The sequence below is a fragment of the Gymnogyps californianus genome, chromosome 7 (assembly GCF_018139145.2).
Source record: "Gymnogyps californianus isolate 813 chromosome 7, ASM1813914v2, whole genome shotgun sequence".
Taxonomy (NCBI): Eukaryota; Metazoa; Chordata; class Aves; order Accipitriformes; family Cathartidae; genus Gymnogyps; species Gymnogyps californianus.
Genome location: NC_059477.1, coordinates 25,744,006 through 25,765,451, shown reverse-complemented (window position 1 = coordinate 25,765,451; position 21,446 = coordinate 25,744,006). Strand labels below are relative to the sequence as shown.

General features: G+C 41.9%; 1 protein-coding gene across 1 annotated transcript in view; it reads right to left on the bottom strand.

Moving 5' to 3' along the window:
* PLA2R1 (phospholipase A2 receptor 1) overlaps positions 1 to 8,073 on the bottom strand; it is a 44,205-nt gene extending 36,132 nt beyond the window's left edge. The window contains exons 1-4 of the mRNA XM_050899626.1: positions 7,965 to 8,073; positions 4,067 to 4,450; positions 1,667 to 1,834; positions 384 to 557 (exon numbers count right to left, since the gene is read on the bottom strand). Coding sequence (XP_050755583.1) covers positions 384 to 557; positions 1,667 to 1,834; positions 4,067 to 4,450; positions 7,965 to 8,073 — 835 coding nt within the window. The remainder of the gene's footprint in view (positions 1 to 383; positions 558 to 1,666; positions 1,835 to 4,066; positions 4,451 to 7,964) is intronic.
* Between the last annotated feature and the right edge of the window lie 13,373 nt (positions 8,074 to 21,446).

Below are 21,446 nucleotides of genomic sequence, written 5' to 3'. Positions count from 1 at the left end.
CATTTGGTGAAGACCAGCTTGCAAAGAAAACTTAACAGGAGAAAGGGACACCAGGGTACATTGCAAAGAAAACAAACACGCTCCACAACCACAGCTGCAAGAATGAATGGGAGTCTCTGCGGGGAGGGAAAATTAAGACAGTTACACCCTCACATAACACATACCACCACTTCTGCACCCGGGTTATTAAGGTGCTAACTTACCTTCACCCTTGCTTTTTCAAACAGCTCTACTGAGGTGTGTTATGTGACGAAGCCTCGCAAGCAGCAATGGGAGAGACATCACACAGAGTATTAAGCTCCAAAGCTTACCCGTTTTTCATGGGTAAAGAGGAAATCTAACTACAGGTTTCCTACGAGGTCCCCAGAGAAACGTCTACTCACTGCTTAAGTTGCTTATGTAGCTCTGCTCTTCAGGGTTGGTGACACTCAGCAGGTCTCCTCCTTGCAGCTGACAGGCAGCCCGTGCCTCACGCCAGGTCAGCACAGACACAAGGTTGAACTGGTAGCAAAGGTGTGTGTTGGGGTTCTTCTTCCAAAAACCATCGCAGCCGCTCTCTGCTCAAAAACAGACTTGTTGCCAACAGCCCAAGACTACAAACTAATCAGAAATCTAACACCTTTAACAATTCAATTAATTAATGAAAGTAGCATCCCAATGGAAACACGATTATGAACTCCTTTCATGTTGCTTTGTTAAAGAACATACGGAAATAGGGCACTAACAGAATAAATCGCTCCATATTTCATACGATCAATAAAATACTTGGGAGCCAATCTGCAGCTGATGGTGATTTTCACAGCTCTCATGAAGCCAACAGAGCTATGCTTTAATTTATACCAGCTGATCATTTGTTCCTAAAGCTGGATGTTGAAATATTCAGACTATGAACGCCCCTCCCAACCTGTGCAGTAGCAGTCACTGGATCTCCTTGTATCTTGTACTCAAGAGAATAAACTTACTATAATTACAAAGTATAAGCAAAGCTGAAAATACTATCTATTTTAATGGTTGCCCAGAAATCCCCATTACAAAGACACATTTACAGCTGTTTTTAAGATGCTTTGCAACAGAGATCTGAAACATAGCTTGAGCAGGGAGGGCTTTTCCAAACCACTTCTGCTGACAGAAGACACTATTTTGCTTATTTATGCAAGAAGCCGGAATATTCATGAAGATTATACATCCAAAATCTTTCTGATAGCAAGTATTTTGAAAGCTATTGCTTCTAAGTGTTTTAGGCCCAAGACGTGTCCAAGTAGTGCACAGAACAAAAGGAATGTGCAAGATGTAATGCAGTCAAAAGCAGAACGTGACTTTGCAAGAGCAACCCTTACTTTACATGCTTCACAGAAGCTCCCTATATATCACTGGGACAGAGGAGAGAGAGATTTAGCTGCAGGGCAAGGTCAATGGGCTGCGCAGAATAACATCTTCTTGCTCACCCCCCATAGTTTTGCTTTTGGGATGAGGACTTGGGTCTCCAAAGGCCAAACATGATAAATTATGATAAAATTTGCTAAAGTTGTCTTCTGCGTTTTTTAAAGAGACACTCCCCTCTAACAGAAGGGAAGGAATCCAAAACAGAGTGTGTCCTAGAATTACTAATAAAGAGCAAAGATACTCTTGAGGGGTGGGGGGAGAGATAAGACAAGCAACATCTTACCAGCATTTGGGCAAAACCCCCATTTTTCATCTTGTTCATAGTGAGTTGTTGTGGCACACCAGTCAAATTCCTTTCCATCTCTGGTACACTCATAATACCACTTGTTGTTATATTTAAATGGAAAAATGCATGGAAAACCAAAAGAATTTCCCAGCAAGGTGTATGTTTCTGGAATAAACAAAATGCAGAGATTAAAAGAATGCAGACCACAGAAATTTCTTTGCTCCCCTATTTCATTATTCCCGTTTTTAGCAGATGATAAAAATAAAATGTCTGAAGTTATTTTCTAATTTTAATTTATAATTGATAACACAGCATTACAAGTATGAGCAGTATAACTTCAGTGAACAGAATTTGGAAATAATCGTTTATGAAATTTGTCACCATGAAACAAGGCACATTCTCATAACTCACTACAATTGAAAAAAAAAAACCAAACCCTGAACAATTAACGTATAAAATCTACACTTACATTTCACAACAACTACATAAAACAATAGCAGAATCAGTACACACTCAGATGTAAACTCTACTTATTTTTTATTTGTTAGTCTATGACAGACGAGCAATTTAGCATTACTTCCCCTGCTCCTCCCACTCTTTATAAAGGGGTTTTCTAATGTTTTTTCCATTCTCTTTGTCATTCTATGGGAAAGGAAATGTGAAAGACAAAGGAATATTAAATAAACTTTTAAAAATACGTTTTTATACCATGGGGAATAATAATCTAGCTAAAGAACTGATGTTACATACATCTGTTGTCACAATCAATTAATGCCTTATAAAATATTTAACATATATTCGTATTGTACTTTGAGTACCAAAATATTGAGAGAATCCAGTGCAACTGAAAGCTGTAAAAGCTTTACCTCAGTGAGTGCCTCCTTAACCTCAGAGCTTCTACAAAAGGTCAAAGAACCACAATCACACTTAGAATGAAATTGTTTGTCAAAGATCCCATGTTGATAGCCTAAAGATCAAAGTCCTTCAACTACAGAATCAGTACATACTGCCAGGTTCCTAGAGGTTTCCAGAGTTAATGGCTGGCTGTGCACATATAAAAAAGCAGTTTACACATTGTAAATCCCCTTTAAAGCCTTCTGATATGAACAGATGATACAAAGAACATGGGTAAAAAAAAAATCAGGATTGCTTCTCTGCTTGCCCGCTACCATGCTGCTAGCTACAGAGGTGCAAGGGATTATCTTAGTCCTGGCAAGAAACCAAATTCAACAGCTACAGACCTCTCATCACAGTTATATACATTTTTTCTTTGAAGGTAGAGATGTCCCCCTAACCTGGTGGACTAACAGGCTGGCTTGCATTTGCTTGCGCATAAGCTGAGGTAGGAGGAGGAAAATGGAAATTAGAAGTGAAAGAGATTTTGCCAATGCAATTAATTACTTTGGTTCTGAAACTATCCTAGAAGCACCTGCCTAAGGCTGATGCTCTTCCCCCAGATGTTGCAGTACTAGGGCTAAATCAGATCTACTTTCATCTCGCTATGTGTACATCGCAAATGCGAAGACTTTTTGTGAGTTTTAATATTTTCTGTCTGGTCTTAGGTATAAACTCCACTAAGTTTTAAAGAAGAGATTGAATGCTACAGTGCTTTCCCAGTTATCACAGGTCCCAAAGGAAGGACTTTGGTGAGAGCAGAGGCCAAGCCCAGCTACACCTACAGAGGAAACCACTGAAACCAGATCTGCAACCCAAACGCCCAGTTCAAATGGGGAGAATCAACTGCTCCAGTCTGAGACACGCTGCGCAAACATTAGGTCTTTCCTTCTACAGAAATGCCGAGGAAGGGGTCAAGGTACAGTCTGTCTGTTGCCATTTGTAGTCAATGGGTTTGTCTTAGTCCTTATACCTGGAAAACTGTTCAGGTCTGCAGACCTGGATCTTGACATACACTCCTACGCCTTCGCTAGCTGTACAGCAGGATTAATCAAAAGCCTGATCTCTGCTCCAAAGTTTGGCACGTTCAGAGTCCAGGTGCTGAACGTTGCAAACATTCAGTTCATGCACGCTGCGATTAGACTGATTTTCAGTGACGGGAATTCCAAATCCTTTGTTATCTCTCTTTGGGTTTATCTGATAATGAAAGCTGCAGGACAGGCAACAGCAAATCCTTAGTTCCCCTTTTTATTTTACAGAGGATTTGAAATTAGCATTTCCTGGTTTGCAAGGATACTGGTGCTTTTTTGGGTCCATATAACAGATCAGGAAAAAAATCAACTGTGTGGTATGGTCACCTCATCCATTGAATATAAAAAAACCAAAGTTTGAGTCCCAAACCACAATAGAGGGTGGAAGGTATCATAAGCACCTGACCTTGCTTCAAAAGAACTTTTGAAAACTTTTCCCATCTACATTTCTATGACAAAATTTTATTTTTACCTTGAAATGGGTGTTCACAAAGGTCTTCATCATAGGACATGTACTGTTTCCACTGATAAGTAGATTTTTTTTTTGCCACAATACGGTTGCTGCTTTCAACGGCTAATTTGTACTCTGATACACCAACTAATGCTTTTCCATCACAATTCCACCATAACGAGTATTGAGTTGAATCACACTCAAGCATACTTAATGGCTGTTCTGGCCTACTGATGTTCAGTCCTAGACAGGTACTTCTGCCTATGTTGAAAAGACGGCGATTGGATACCCATTTCCATAACATGTCTTTTGAGAGTTGACCGCAGTCTTCCAGAACAAGGCCAACCGTGTCCACTTTAATGCACAAGTTGGAGTCTTCACTTTGGATAATAAATATCCCTTTATCTGTACAGAAAAAAAAAAAGAACTTTCAGTCTGTAGAATACTGCAATTGATCCAATAATATCAAAAGATAAATGTTTTAGTTGGAGCTATTTAGGAAGAAAACTGAAAATATCCATCGGAATAACTGGCACTTCAAAAAATCAGAGTACTGGTCTAAATTTACTACCAGCTAGGTTTTTAACATGTGGACCACTGGCAAGATCACAAAAATAAGGCTAGGTAATATTTCTCAAGTTGGATAGCCAAAAAAAAATGGGGTGCCCAAAAACATCAGTCATGGTCAAAGAAAAGAAACCAGTGGTCACCAAGAAATACCCAGTAACAGAGTACAGGTTTAAGTGTTACAAGAAGTCATACTGTATATTGTAAAATAATTCTCGGGGGGGGACGACTGGAGAGTGCAATTAAAGTAAAAGCTAAAAAGTTTAAGGCTGACATTGCCATATTCTCTGCCATATTCATTCTTCACTCTCTGCAACTATAGAGGCAGAAAGAAAATATTTTGCATCATAAACAGGATACAAAAAGGGCAGGATTTATCTATACCATGAGAGCTGGTGGCCAAGGGTTAAAGTATGCCTTCCCTACTGGATGCATATTGTTCAACCATACATGATTACCCTGGACCACAGCAGATATTGTGGGGTTAGCCTGACATCCCGGCTTTCTTGGAATCATGTAGAAATTCACCGAACTATGTGACATCACATTTTAAGTATGTGAAAAAAAGTCAGCTGTTTAATGTCTTGGGAGCAAATGTTTAACTGAGCATATAGACTGAAAAAAATGAGGGCAGCTGAGCAACTGGAAATCAGCAAAATATAAACCTATAACAGCTCAGCTACTTCACTCACTCTGAAATCCAATGGTAATTAACCCATGGAGTTCCTCTCACATTACTGGCGAGATATTTATTTTATGCCTTGGGAGATTCTGCATTGAAAACCCTAGCAGCACTTCCATTTTGCCTTGAAATTTTACAGTGATGATTTCTGCCACGTGTGCTTTCTAGCTGCTGTAATTCACTACACCTAACATTCTGAAGCAGTAACTATAATAAAAAAAACCTCTCCAACTGACATATCCCACATCTAAAGTATGAGATGCAGGGGTCCACCCAGATGCTGTGTCTGGGTTTAGTACATACAGTTTAGGTGTAGCTCTAGAAAAGAAAGATTTTTCAAGCAGCAGTGGGACAGTGCTGTGTGACAGACAGACAGGAGATCAGCTCACCAATATAACGTACACACAACAAGCAGAACAGAGAGGATATACATTATGGAGAGGTTTTTGGTTACAGATTCTGCACAGAGCACATCAAGCAGTCTGACTTGCAGAGAGGAGAGAGTCACACTGCAGATTGTATCACTGGTAAGGGGCTGTTTTCCACGTGGCTATAGGCATTGGGAGCTTGTGATGGTGTAGGAGCAGGGACAGGCCTTTCTGACTGGCAGCAGCTGAGAATCAGCCTGTTACATGTAATTGCATCTCCCAAGCACCTATCAGCTGTCCTATGTTAAGTCCTTAACCGTTTGGGGCACAGCAAGGTTCCTTTAATCCATCGTATCTCTACAGCTCTCAGGTGTCTGAGCTCACTGAAGAACCATCAGACGACACTCTGTGACAGATACCCAGCTTGGCCCTTTGCTTTTGAGTTTTCTGTGAAGTGTGCAGTTTGTGCTGGTTTCATCCTTCTTATCCAACCCAGTCCTTCATGCGTGACACAGGCGTCTCTATCTACATGGCCAGAAAGGGCTTCTGCCTCTCATGCTAGGGTATGTCTTTCCCACAGCAGTCTTATCTTGGTTGACCAAGAAAATACACTGTTAATTTGCTAGATAAGTGGAAGCTGGCATGTTGTTAGCACCAGTAAACACTGATTAATGAGGTTAATTCACCACAATACTGGGATTCACACTTAAATAAACTACTTATGCAAACTCCCAGTCTACCTCCACCTTGACAGCACACAGCAGCTCCCATGCAGCAGTTTCCTGGGGGTGGGGGGAGCAGCATTACGACCCAAAGATGAAGGATTCTCAACCTTTGAATGCCTTTATCTGTAAGGCTCTTAAGAGTTGCAACGACTGCTGAGAAAAGATAAGGGCCTTACACAGTCTACACAAATAACCCAGCTGGATGATCCCTGTGAATCATGCTTCTCTTTTTCATTCTGTGGCAACTTACGCCAAGAACAGCCAGACCATAATTCCTGAGCCACACGGCCCCCTTCTGAAGGTGGTTTCTGCCCCCCAACTACAAAATGCAATTGGCAAGAGAGCTGTGTTGGCCTGAGGACTGCCAGGTAACTGCCAGCTCAAGGCAGAAGTAAGACATGAGAGATGGCAGGCTCAGTGCCAGCTCCGTGGGCCCCAGCTCAGCCCTCTCGTCAAGTGGGGCAATGAGACAACTGGAGCAACACCAAGCCTTGGGAATGCCTCTAGGGCTCGCCTCCTTTCAGCTTGCAAAGCTACACCATCCATTTCACAGATGCTTTCATAGAAGGGTTTTGTTACAAAGCTCCCGGGGTCGGGGAGGATTCTGTGCCCAAAATCCTGCAGATGAAGAGCTGCAAGGGGCTCTATAAACCCGCAAGAACCAGAGGACTGAAGGAGAAAAGGAGATGATAGCCTATGCTTTAGGAGATGACAGGGTGGAGGGAGGCCTTTGGAAACATCCTGCTTCTCCTACATCCAGGCCCCTCCATACAAGGACAAGGTGACAAGAAACAAACTCCCAGAAGTGAAGCCTCAAGACGATGTGAAGCCACAGATGAAGAGATGATAGCTGACGAGTACCTTCAAGTTCCTGTGCACTTAGGCTGAACACAGCTAATAGTAAATAAACGGCTGTAACAAAACTAGAAGAACAAGATATCTTCATTTCCTTCCTCCTCACCTCCCACTTCCTTCCCCCCCAACAGCAGTGAGAATCGCTTATGTGGCAATAGAGAAAATAACTGGAATTTATTGAAAATGAGAGAAAAATCATCTACATTCCCTCCAGGTGCAACAAAAGCAATGGGCAGCGGAATAATAAGCGGGAAGGATGAAAAGGGTGCAAGGCGCAGCCAGCGGGGCAGGTTCGCACGTGTTCAGTGCCTGCCCTGGGCCCCTCACGCCTCCAAAACCCCTCACCCCTCTGCGGGGTGAGACCTTCGCCCTGCCCAAACCCTCCCGGCCGGGGTCGGGCTGACCCCAGCGGGAGACTCGCCCCCACCTTGACACGTCCTGGCCGCCCACAGCGCTCAGAGCCGCCGGGCCTCTGCCGGGGGCGGGGGGCAGGCCCCGAAGCGGGAGACCCGCGGGCTTCCCCGCCGCTGCAAGCCCCACACGGAAGGACGAGGCCGGGGAGCGGCCGGGGGCCGAACGGCTCAGCCCGGCGCGGAGCGGGGACACCGCCGCCGCCGCCCGACCAACGGCGCCCCCGACCCGCCGCGGGGTCCCGCGGGGTGGGCGCCCCGCACCCCCACACCCCCCCCCTCCCCGGGCCGCGCCCCGGAGGCGTCACTCACTCCGAAGAGAGGGCACCTCGTCCCGGCTGAGGGCGCCGGCGCCCCGCGCCGGGCCGCGGCCGCCGAGCAGCAGGCAACACGCCAGGAGCCGCAGCCGCACGCCCAGCATCGCCGCGGCACTGCGCCCACCCGCTCCCGCTCCGCTCCGCGGCACCGGTCCCGCCGAGCCCTGCCCCGGGGAGGGCGGAGGAGCGATCCCACCCCGGCGGCGCCCCGCGGCGGGGAGGAGGGGCGGCCCGGCCCGGGGCGGGGGGGAGGCCCGCGGGCTCCCTCCGTGCGGCCGCGGTAGGCGGGAGGGGCGCAGGGGAGGTCGCGGCAGTCACGCTGGAGCCGCCCGCCGAGCCGTCCGCCCCCGCCCGCGTCCCCGGGAGGGGGGACGCCGCCGGAGACCGCTCGGCCGGGCCTGGAGACGTCGCTCCTGCAGCTCGGGCCGTCTGCCCAGATCAGGGTTGTGGATTCAAGCGGACAAAAAGCTCTGTATTAATCTTGTTTTCCATCTGAAAACACTTACTTTCTCATGCCTACACTCCAGGTACTTTTATTCCAAAAAGAACCAGAAAATACACAGAGACACTGGAGGTGGGAGACCATTGACAGCACAGGCCGTGTTCATGGGTTTGCTGCTCTGTCCCTGAGCATCCCCACTTTTACAGACCCCACTCAGAGACTTGTTTTTTTAGCTAGGTCAGCTTATCAGCTCGAAGTCATTTTACATTTTGGCATGGGGAAAAACGATTGCCTTCTTCCATTTTGTTAATCTCTGTCTTCAGTCGAATATTCGCAGGAGCTGCCCCACTTGGGTTGAGTTTCAGTCTTAGGGAAGCTATGAATAGCAGAGGGAACGTTGAAAGCAGAACCTCTGGGTTAAAGATAGAGTAGTTTTACTGGAATCAGCAGGACAGTTTTTAACCTGCATAAGCATGTTTCTGCATTGTTCTTTATGCATAGCAGACAACTATATAAATATATATAAATTATACATAAATTATAAAAATAAATGCACAGTGTTGGAGCTTAACTGAACGGAGCCTCTGTTCCCCCATGCCCACCTCAATCATGATACAAGGATGGAAACAGAAACCTCTGGGCTTGGGGGGAGCTTCTCACTGGTAGTTTGGTAGAAGAAGGAATTGAGAAGCAAGTGAAGCCAAACACTTAGAAAGCAGCAGATAACTGGATGGGTTTCTCCCAGTTTAACAGATGATAAAAATGTCTGCCAGAGAACAAACAGCAGGAAACATTGCTGAACAAGCTGTTCTGGAAGTGACCTGACTTTGCAAGACAGAAGGGTTGTAACTCTCAAGGAACTCTAACATATCGCTCAGGAAAGCTGCAGCTTTCAGAGAATTTCAGGTTTGGAGAGAGAAGCTTGTTAATGAGCCATTTATGAAAATCTGGCCACTTGGAACTGCCTACATCTCTTTAGGAGTATTTGGCCACTGCTTTGAGTACTGAGCTCCAGAAAAGGGCTCTCTTGCTCCAGAACCTGCTTCTGGGTCACACTGAGAGAGCACGCTGTGTTCATGGTACTACATTGAAAAATAAAGGTGCCAGTGAGCAAAAACGAGGCTGCTTTGGGCTGTGGGAAGGAGCCCCACCTCATGTGGATTTTTCTGCTCATTTCAGTAAGATCAAAGTAAGCACGTTCTGACTACAGATTCCTAATAATGAACATATCAACAATGTTTTTGTAAATATTTTACTAAATGCAAATTAGCAACTTATTAATTCTGAGTAGTTTTTCTTGCCTTTTTTTTTTCTTTGATATTCAGATCTTCCTCTTTGACTAAACAGTTTTTTACTACCTTGAATCTATTCTGTTCTTACTAAACTGGTAAATCCTTTCTAGTGCAGCTGGCCTGGGTATTTATAGCTAAGCTATACCTACTTAATTACAATAATAAGACAGCTTTGCTGGCACAGTGGCTTGTAAAACCAACATGGTTGGCAACATTTTCTGAAGTAAACGATGACATAGTTTATATTATCTTGCACATTAAATTGTATAACTTTCCAATTTTATTTATTTGTTTGTTTGTTTATTTGAAGTTTTACCTGTCTTCCTTCAAGGCATTTGCTGTAGTGATTTGGCGATCTGTTCTCTTTCTTTTTGTGTATACTTGGACCCATATATATATTGTCCTGGTTTCGGCTGGGACAGAGTTAACTCTCTTCTTAGTAGCTGGTACAGTGCTGTGTTTTGGATTTAGTGTGAGAATGATGTTGGTAACACACTGATGTTTTTAGTTGTTGCTAAGTAGCGCTTATCTTAAGCCAAGGACTTTTCAGTTTCCCATGCTCTGCCAGCAAGCAGGTGTGCAAGAAGCTGGGAGGGAGCATGGCCGGGGCAGCTGACCTGAACTAGCCGTATATTCCATACCGTGGAATGTCATGCCTAGTATATAAACGGGGGGGAGTTGGCCAGGAGGCGCGGATCGCGGCTCTGGCATCGGTCAGCAGGTGGTGAGCAGTTGCATTGTGCATCACTGGTTTTTTTCCTTCCCCCTTTTTTTGTTATATTACTTTTCATTACTATTATTATTATTATATTTCATTATTATTATTGTTAGTATTTTACTTTAGTTATCAAACTGTTCTTATCTCAACCCATGAGTTCTGCCTTCTTTCCCAATTCTCCTCCCCATCCCACTGGGGGGGAGGGAAGGGGGGGAGGGAGGGAGAGGCTGTGTGGTGCTTGGCTGCTGACTGGGGTTAAACCACGACAATATATATATGCACTTGTCTGAGCTGATCTGCCTTTGCTATTTAGGTGGTCTATACAGATGTTCAATGCTTTCCCCTATCTTTGCTTAGACATTAACTGAGCCTTCTGTATGAGGCCTATACACAGATATGAATCCAGTACATGTTCATGGCCCTCATCCACAAATACAAGCCCTCATCAAATTCACGCTAATTCCATTTTCTTACAAACCCATTGCTTTTCCAAGGCACACACACAGATCCAGTGTGTTATTTGCTCAGCATCTTCTCACACCGTAATTTCTGCTCATAATCTGAAGTCTGAGGGCAGGTCCCATTTTGTTTTTCCTACCAGCCAGAATGGGAATACCAAACCAGAGAACAGCTAGGAAGAAAAAGCAGGACCAAAACTGCTTGCATTAGCCATACCCAGCAAGCAACAATTTCCTCTTTTTCAGAGGCACCGTCCTAGATCCTGTTTAGCTCTGAAAAATGATGGTTCCCAGGCATCTCGGGTCAGCTCCCAAGTTTGTATTCATCTTCCCTTTCACTTAAAAGTTTTCCTGTTTACCCCATACACAGAACTACTCTCATTTATCAGCTCTGCCACACCAATTACACCCAGCTACAGGCACTACAAGCACTGCTTCCACCTTCCCTACCTCCTCTGACATGTCCCAACCATGCCCAGTTGTCGTGGTTTAACCCCAGTCAGCAACTCAGCACCACGCAGCCGTTTCCCCCTCCCCCTCCCAGTGGGGTGAGGAGGAGGAAAGCAAAGGAAAAAAAAGTAAAACTCGTGGGTTGAGATAAGAACAGTTTAATAACTAAAGTAAAATATAATACTAACAATAGTAATAATGAAATATAATAATAATAGTAATGAAAAGGGATGCAACAAAAAGAAGGGGGGGAAGGAAAAAAACCAGTGATGCACAATGCAATTGCTCACCACCTGCTGACCAATGCTCAGTTAGTTCCCGAACTGTGATCCGCGCCTCCCGGCCAGCTCCCCCTTGTTTATATACTGGGCATGACTTTCCATGGTATGGAATACCCCTTTGGCTAGTTCAGGTCAGCTGCCCCGGCTCTGCTCCCTCCCAGCTCCTTGCACACCTGCTTGCTGGCAGAGCATGGGAAACTGAAAAGTCCTTGGCTTAAGATGAGCGCTACTTAGCAACAACTAAAACATCAGAGTGTTATCAACATCATTCTCACACTAAATCCAAAACACAGCACTGTACCAGCTACTTAAAAAGAAAGTTAACTCTGTCCCAGCCGAAACCAGGACAAGTGACAACCCTTTTCCTTTTGGCAGCTCTACCTGTGTGTTTCTGTTACACCACTCCATCCTCCCGTGCTCCCAGGCAATCGCTGCAGCTGCCAGGCTCTGCAGTTTTGGTCCCCATCAGCCCGCATCGGGTAGGACGGCCCTATGGGACAGCTTATACTGGCCAGTTTCAGGTTAACTGAAATTCCTAGTTGCAAACTGCCAGTTTAATGTTCATTAGTCTGAATGTGGTTTTTTGCTAAATGTGACTTAAGTTTTATTTGGTAGCTGTTCATAGCTTTAGGCTAGAAACTTCTTTTTCCAAAGTGAAAAACTCCCTTGTAAGAGTGACACCAAGAGCATTAACACAGCCTCATGCTTCTAAAACTCTGCTAGATAGCTGCTATTCCTGCATGGGCATGAAGTGGAGAGAGCAACTACGTATGTGGCTGTTACTGTGCCACACGAGCCACCCCCTGGTGAATCCTCACCTTTCCAAGCCCTCCGTCCCTCCTCTTCTAGTAAATGCTCACTTGACACAAATCTAGAATAGTTTGTTATAATACAGATGCTTTAATATTGGGCAGAAATTTTACTGTTACTATAAATCTAGCATGTCAGACTGGCTGTTGATTGGCAGTAGTATCAAATTGAATAGCAGACAGACATTCATGTAATCCATCCAATGTAGCATTAAGGGAAAAAATCCAATACTGCAATACTTGCAATAAAACAAAACTGGCTAATGGGGCCAGAGCTGCCCCTGACCCGTCCCCATTAGCTTCTCAAAGCCTGTCTTCGCCTTACCCTTTCCCTTTGACATCCTTGGCACAACCACACCTGCTATGTCATTCATCCTTCCATGCAACACAGTCATTTTTTTTGCCATTCTTGTCCTTTTCTCACAAGGGTTCCCTTTCCACGCTTACCCAATACAGTACTGCGTACCAAATCTGCCCGCCTTACCTGTGTTTTTCGCATATTCAAGGTTTTTAAGCAAATCCTCATTTCACTAATACATACACACCAATACCATGTGTTTCACGTAATTTTAACTACCTGCAACTAAAGCAAAAATACACATATGCTTATAAATTATACACACTGCAGTTCCAAATGCCTCTCAGCAGTGGGGCCAGAAGGACATGGGTAAAATAGAGAGTGAAGAGAGTTCTTTGCAGCATCCCAAACGTGCTGTCAGCATCTCTGCAGGGAACGCTGAGAAAACAGGGAAGTGGCTGTGGCGCTCTCTTACCCTTTCAACATCCTTTCCTGCACTCCTTGAGGGGAGGGACGCTACCATGTTGTGCAGGGAACAGTCTTGGATTTTCCCTTTTCTGAGAAAAGCCAGTGTTAGGTCAGGACTTTGGATCGGTAGAGCAAAACTAAATCACACTGGCACCGTAGAAAGGGGAATTACATGCAAAGAGCAAATATTCAGTAGAACTCTATTTTTGTCTGCAGTCTTCATGCAGCTTTTAACTACTTCTGCTCCCAGCTGCCCCACGTCTGAATTTGTTGGCCTAGACAGCCTATGCCTAGAGGTATTTTCCAGAGTCTTCCTATCCCTGTTAACTAGCGCAGGTTTACAGAGCTCAGAGCCGTAACGTACAGCTGATCCACCGGTTAAAGCATTTCAAGAATTTGTCACATAACTGATCTCAGTGTTTAAATTTTTAACTCTGGCAAAAAGAAGCTAATTTGTTGCTTAAATTTTAAGCATTTATGTGCTTATAATGACTTCAAGTCTTTGTATATGCCCACCTACATCTATAAGGTAACTGAGACACGTTAAGTACTTTGCTAACCTAGGGTCAGCATGCTTAAAACATACATGGCTGCCATCGAGGGAGCCTTCCATTGTTAGTACTATTATAGTGAAATCAATAGTAGGATAAGACAATTTTTGCAAAGATTTGCTACAAAAGAGTAGTTAGTGTGTTCCCAAGAAAAGCTATTAATATTAGACTGTAGACTTGTTTACTAAACAAACCTATGACTCATTGTACTCAATACCAGAAATTACACATACAGTGATCAACAAATGTTATACTTTTTAAACAAACCAATAAAGCCATCATTTAATTGCTTAGCAGACATTTTAGAATAAATATAAATCCCATAAAACTTTCACAACTTTTGTTTCATGGTTTAAATGCATCTGACAGCCTGATAGTTTTCTCTGTGGCTCTTAATCATATGCAAACAGGTTTGTAGGCGAAACCCTTCCTGATTTATTTGGCCAGATATGTCTTCTACCCTGTGCTAACCAATTCCTTAAGCACAACCCCTCTTCGTTTTATCAGAACGAAGCTTCATAAATCAGGGTAATAGGGAATAAGCAGGTTCCACTATAAAAAATGGGAGTGGACATTGATTCTGACAGTGAAGCATTGAGGACACTTTTTATCAGCACCAGGAAAACTGATGCTTTCAAGCACAAGTCCTTCCGTCAGTGTGTTCCCTCCACGTCTGCATGCCCACGCTGCCCCACCAGCCAGCAGTGGCAGTTTGGCAGCAGAGCTGCAAGGCAGCACAGGAGGAGTCCAAGCCTGCAGTTGCTGGTCTCCAGTGGCCACCACCACAGCACCCCTTGCTGGGTCCCATTGCCTCTCTGTGCATCCTGCCGATTTAACCGTGTCTGAAACAGGAGTGTGTCTGTGAGCTGGGCTTGGCTTTGGTATAAACTGGAGTGGGCAGAAGTGAGGGTTGGGCATAGCCTTAAGCTTTGTCATTTACTAAGAGACTAAGAACAACAACTTAGGAAGGACAGACAACCTATAACAATGTACCATCAATCTAGTTGGAAAAAAAACTTGCCTGGGTGTAACACTCAGAACAAGGATATACGCTTGCAGAAATTCTAGGGCATAACGTGCACCCGGTGCTGACATGACTTCACAGGTTGGGAGAGGGTGTGCCTTTGCCGCTGGTACACTGCTTCGCAGAAGAGCTGATCTTTTTTCGCAGCCGTGCATACACATTTAGACTCACAAATCCTACAGCTAATGGAAACATTTACTGTGCTCGTTAGAGAACACGCACGCAGAGAAACCCAAAGCAATTTTACTTTGCCTCTTTCCTTTAACCAATTTCTTCTCAGGTGGAATAATTTTTGCATTAGATACCTTACTTTGTATTCAATAAAAATGCATAGACTTTGTTGTTGTTGTTGTTGTTGTTATCATCAATATTTTGTTTTGTGGTAAATCAGATACACAGTCAGTCTCATATTTGAGGATTTAAGAACCAGGATTTAAGGAAGTCTGGAAGCCAGAGGTCCCATTGGCTTCACTCAGTGGAAGAATCTGTCTTCATTACTTATATAATTATATTTTGTGTTATATCCACACACACATATACAGGTAGGCACCAGAGAACCACTTGTTAAAATTTCTGCACTCTTCTCTGAATTTTATGCTGGTAAGACAATAGAAAAAGCAAAAATATTTTCCTTTGCATCCTTCCATGCCCAAATGGAAAATCTGTTAGCAAGCACGAGAAATGAAATTAGATTGATAAAACCCAATGATCTCTAGTCACTGCTCATTTCAGGTAGCAGGAGAATAGCATTTGCTGGTGGATTGTTCCTGTGAGAGAACCAGACACTTGCAAGAATAGCATCATTTCTGTGCAGGGAAATTCTGTTTACTATCATGAGGCTACAAATGTGCAGTCAAAAAACTTCAGTGCTTTAATTGCAATAGAGTAGATGCTCTGACTATGAGTCACTGAAAGGCTCTAACAACTTTCTAACCAGGGGGAACAACTTGCCACCGATGCTATTAAACCAGTCAGGCCAGGTATCTCGGCCTTTGATATGGAGAAAGGCGGGAAAATTCCCAGTTATTCATCTTTCTCCTCCTTTATCTCCTTAGAATCTCAACATGGAAGAACTCAAAATTTAATCTGAATTAATTAAATCGGTGACTGCACAGCAAATCACATAAACTGAATTAAACATGTTCAGACACTCTTGTCCTTACTTTGGAATAAAGAGGAACTAGATTAAGACCAGTCCAATTCAAAGTGAATGTTGTCTACACAGTTTTCATGTGGATTATCCAGCCCACAATAAATTCCTAGGTGTATTTTGGAATGAATTTCCAGAGTGCCGCTAGTGGACAAACCCTATGGGACAGTCTCTCCACAAGCACTTTTGGGATGCTGACTAATCACCCACAGTAAATACTATGTTCCGTGAGAAGCCTCTCTCTCTGATAAAGCTCTGTATCTGCCAGATTCAGAGACCATCAGAAGGGGAATCCAAAACCTGTGGTGTATGGGAGGGAGATGTTGAACTGGTTTCTTGGAGCTGCTGTCCCAGACAGCTTGAAGCAGTAGCTGCAAGTACTCCAGGATGAATACGAGAGGTACAGACCACTGTATCTGTAAAAAGTCAAATTCTCTTCCTTGACCGTGGTTTGTTTGATTGTCACCTTGTGTGTTGGCTCATGACACATTACCCCAAAGGACTTTCTCTCCCTGCAGACACTGGTGGGGGGGGAGTGTGTCAAAAGTTTTTGTAACAATTCATTGATTTTAAGGATTTCTAGGACCCTTAGGCTGAACTGTTCTTTTCCTGGTTTGATATATTTTCGAGCTTAATTTCTCCATCACCTTTGAGACTATTGGGGATTTTTTGTTGTTGTTGGTTTTGGTTTGGTTTGTTTTTCCTGTTTGGTTTGGGGTGGGTTGTTTTTTGTTTTTTGTTTAATCTGTCCTTTTTCAAATCTACTATAACCTAAAATACTGAGAGTTTGTTACATGGTAATTATACTATAATTATAGGTCTGATTTTTAAGTCAGTTGAGAGTTTTAGAGAAAGCAGGTTTTAACCTCTCACCTAAGAAGATCAACAGGAGATACAATTTGCCCTTGAACTAGAGTTATTAACCTTGAAGCCTGAAGTTGGTGGTACACACTTTTCCAAACACAGGTAACATCCAACTGCTGAACACTAAATAGAAATTTCCTGTTTCTTCATACATTAAGACCTTGGTTTTATTTACACTCCTACCTATTCTAAATGTGGAAACAGTAATAAAAAAACCCACTGTTGAGAAAAGTTACCATGTGGAAAAATGGCTTTTTAAAAAAATACATCATGTCTTGAGAACTTCATCTATCTGAATACAGAAATGTCTTGACACTGTTTTAAATTGTCCAATTTGATTAAAAATGAATCTAAACTGTAGTGTAAATAGCATGAGGAAGGGAGAGGTTGCAATGAAAATCAGCTTTTGGTTCTCTCTGCTTTTGCATGATGACTGGCAGAAGAGAGAGACTGAGCCAGCTTCGGGAAACAAAGTTCTCATCTACCAAGATCTTTGAAAAGCCAAAGCCTTTATATTTATCTGCACTACCTGTCATTATTGTGCTTTTGTTGCTATCTGTCAATATTAGCTGATATGTACATCAGTGAAAACACAGAATAAAAGTTTCTAAGCACAAACCGTTCCTAAAACCAAACAAAACCAAAAAAAGTATTGACTTTTGGAGGTAGAATGCTTTCTAAATTACATGCCATGAGTATACATTATGCAATTGTATCAGTTTCAGTTTTCACAATCCACTGTGAAATGCAAGAGAACATGATCTTATTGTGTGCCTGGAGAATACAATAGACTTTAAATACAGTTCTGTCAAGGGTGCAGAGCAATGTTCTCTTCCTCAGAGCAGGAAATTAGCAGACATCAAAATACACGACTTTTCATTAGAAAAAAGCATTAAAGAGATTAAAGAGAAAATATGCACTTTGCCGTGTAGTTCCAAGAAGATATTACTGCTGTTACACTTATGGAATGGGTGGATCTTTAGCTTTAAGCAAGTTGTGCAATTTAAGAATGCCATATGTAATCAATCAGAGTTCCAGAAATAGGTCGCTTACAGCATTCATCCATTAACTCATTTCCTTGAAAAGTAAAAGGATCACAAATAGAAGAAAATCCAGATGTTAAATCTCATGTGCTATCTTAAAAAAGGGGGGAGAGGAGTTATAAAATAAGCTTTAGGGTATGCCAAAGCATGAGAAATTTGCTAAGATTCAACAAATCATGTGAAAACAATGATATGCCAAAATGGAAAATTAAAAAAGAACAATAAAAGTATATTAAAAAAAGCATTCAATTTTACAATCTTTATTCAAGGTTAAATAACTCCTTTTTTACAGAAACAAGTTGAGGCATTTACCTGTTTCATTCAAATAGACTAAGATAAAAATTTTCTTTTTTTTACTTTTAGATTGCGTGTGATAAGTTTTGTGGGGCAATAACTCCCTTATGCCCACTGCAAAACAAACTTGAACTTCTGTATAAAGGCAGACAAGACATGGAGAGTATTGCACTTGACATCCGAGTCTTGTATCCCAGACTCATTACCCACTAGTTGTATTACAAAGTGAAGTCGAATGCCATCTGGACGTGTACAATACAGGCAAACATGCAAATTTTATAAATCAAATGAAAAATTATCCATTTAACATACATTACTGAAATTACCATTCTACAGGTTGTAAAAGACAAATACCATAAAATTGCTGATGATTAGTCTTTTATTCAGTTTAACTCTTCAGTGAATAGAAGTATTACTATTAAAAAATGTTTTGGCCACTGTCAAGGTCCAGCCTCAGGTCAAAACAATATTCATGAAAACAGCAGAAAGACTTTTTCATCCCACTCACCATACACAAACCCACTCATAATTTGGTGGAGAAAAGAAAAGAAAAAGATGAACTTTGGTACAAATGCTACAAGACCAAAATACTATAGTTAATAAAGATGAACACCACTCTTGTTTCTAGGGTGAATGCCGAGTAAGATCTTGAAAGTTCTTGAAATCTGGGGGTTTAGTCAAAATTTTTGATCTAAATTAATGCTGTTAAAAGGATGGCTCGTATGAATGAGCCTAGTTCTTTGATATCCCTCAATAATAGCGACCTTCCTCACCAAGCCCTTCTATTTTCTCTCTTCTGATGAATTCTTAATTGAGTGATTTCCATCCTGATGATTTTGAAGGTGCACAGCACATTTATAGTACAGTCAGTCACAGCAGGGAAATTGCAAAACATACTGGCTGATTTCTGTACATCTTTGATAATTTGGAGAGAGATTGCTAGGAGGAGTAATTGGACTGTAAACATAGTCTACATACCAAATCGGATCTTTGCTGATGATCAGAAGATGCAAGTGATGGGAAGAGAGCGAGTAGCTTTGTGAAATGAAATCTCCTGTAGGAACAGGGAATGTAGACCACCAAGTGTTTGATATGAAATGCAAACACCACTTCGTTAATAACGTTTGAATACTGAAATGTATTTCAATATTGAAATGGGTGACCTACAGAAGAAGGGCTTTCAACCCTAATATTGAGCAGCAGAATCAGCCTTCTCAGAAACAGAACTTAAAAGGTATTTAATAAACAGTATAGATTTTTATTACTTTAAAAGTAATAAAAATATTTTCATTTCTTTCAGAGAAAGTTTGTCATTTGATGACTCCTACATGAAAAACAAGAGAGTAACAGATAATTTACATGGGCTAAATCCAGATTTCCCTAGTCCCTTAGGCAATCAGGATCCAAGTGGAATCTGAGACAGAATCCAGGGGCTAGCTTTGCCTCCCCTGAGTTTATCCATGTGCCAGGGAAACAGGATTTGGTCCCACGTGTAACTTGCACTGACATCTGTGGGAGTCTAGTGGTTGGAAGGGCTGCAGATGCAAGCCTTTGTCTGTGAACAGTTTCCACTATGAGATATGCAGGAATACTGAAGAGTACAGATGTGAACCTGTAATTAATCTGTTCCAGGTTAATGACAGCCATAATTTCCTTCACACTGCAATAATTTTGTATTTAGTATGTGGTTATAGCATCACCTTCTTTCCAAAGGCATCTGATACTGTTTATTTCTCTTTGCACAGAAATATATACTATAGGTTCTAATTCACTAATAGACAGTATTAACCAGTTTGTTTAAACAAAACAATCTTTGTAAACCAAAACTAATAGTTTCACTGAAACTAGATCCTCATCTGTAGCCATTGACTCCAGTAGGCTTTGGATCAGGCCCTAAAACAGGCATGGGTCAGAGCTAGCTAATATATCAGTCTCGCATCCAGGAATTGTAGAGGATGTAGAGACTGAAGTTGCACAGACTTTGTAAATATTTATTACAAATGGACATCGAGCTTTTTAGATCAAATATATGATTTACCATAGGGAATGTATGTAATTGTTTGTCTGTGACTGTGTTGATGTACCTTTGATTTCTAAGTCTTCTTTTGTAAGTACGTTCATATGTTCATTTTGACCATCTATTCCAGAGTACTAAAAAACGCACAGGAAAAGTGATATTAAAAAGTAAAGTACATTATTGTTAGCTTAAAATAGCCCAATGTTGTAATTTTTTGTGCCAGCATGTTAGCTGATTTTGTTGGGGCTTTTTTTTTCTTAGTGCTATGCATGATAACAGCATTACAATTTAAGAATTTATGGCAAGTCATTAGTAACTAGCTAAAACTGAGATTTAAAAATCCTCATTAACATCATGGAAATGGATATGAAGTGGAATCCATAGATCTATTTGTTGCTTAGTTTGAAAAAAAAACCAAAACAGCCCAAAAGAGCTGAATACGTTATTTCATACATTAATAAATGGTTTGGCTGCTGGCCATTGAAAGAACCTCACAATTTTGGATATATCAACAAAAGAGTACTGTCTTTGTGTGCGCTACTGAGTCTTTGTATGTGAACTTTTCCCACATGTAAAGGGCTCCTGCAACAGTTCATATAGTGGTCCAGCATGCGAGGTTTATTTTGAGTCCCTAAATAGGATGTAAATGGTGAAATGGAGTTCTGGTAATCCTCTGGTTTAAAGTTTCTCTACTGGGGTCTGTAATTTACAAATATTTATCTTCTGCTCTGGATCCTCTCTACTAGAATTTAAAGGAAAAAGGAGGAAAAAAAACAGTCTATGCCTGGAACAGAATACAACTCTGCAAGTGAGTAAGGGCTTGATTTAGCTTTCCCTGAGATAACCCCAGGGACTGGGTTTTTAAAGAACATCAAACAGCAACAAGGACAAGGAAAGAGTGAAACAGGACAAGAAAGAAGAATTAGAGAGGATATGTTTCTGTATACCTTAGATACACAGAAGATAGGCAATAACACTACTTGTTTCTGATGAAAAACTATTCAGTCCCACAGGTGATATGAGGAACCTCTAACCTCAGTAGTTTAAGCAGCATTCATGAAAAATTTATCTTTTTAAATTTAAACCAGCCCACCAAATAGACTGGCACAAATACATTCGTAAACACAAATATATGGGATTGTGTGTATGAACAAAGTAGTATACAGCTCATTGTATATACCTAATTTCACAAAAATAGGCTGACATGATAATTTTTAACCCTCAGTATTAATGAGAAAATGAAAAATATTTGTGATGCTTTTTTTTTTAAGATGGGGGGCTTTAATATTAAAGGGGTTTTTTTTAATATTTCTACTAA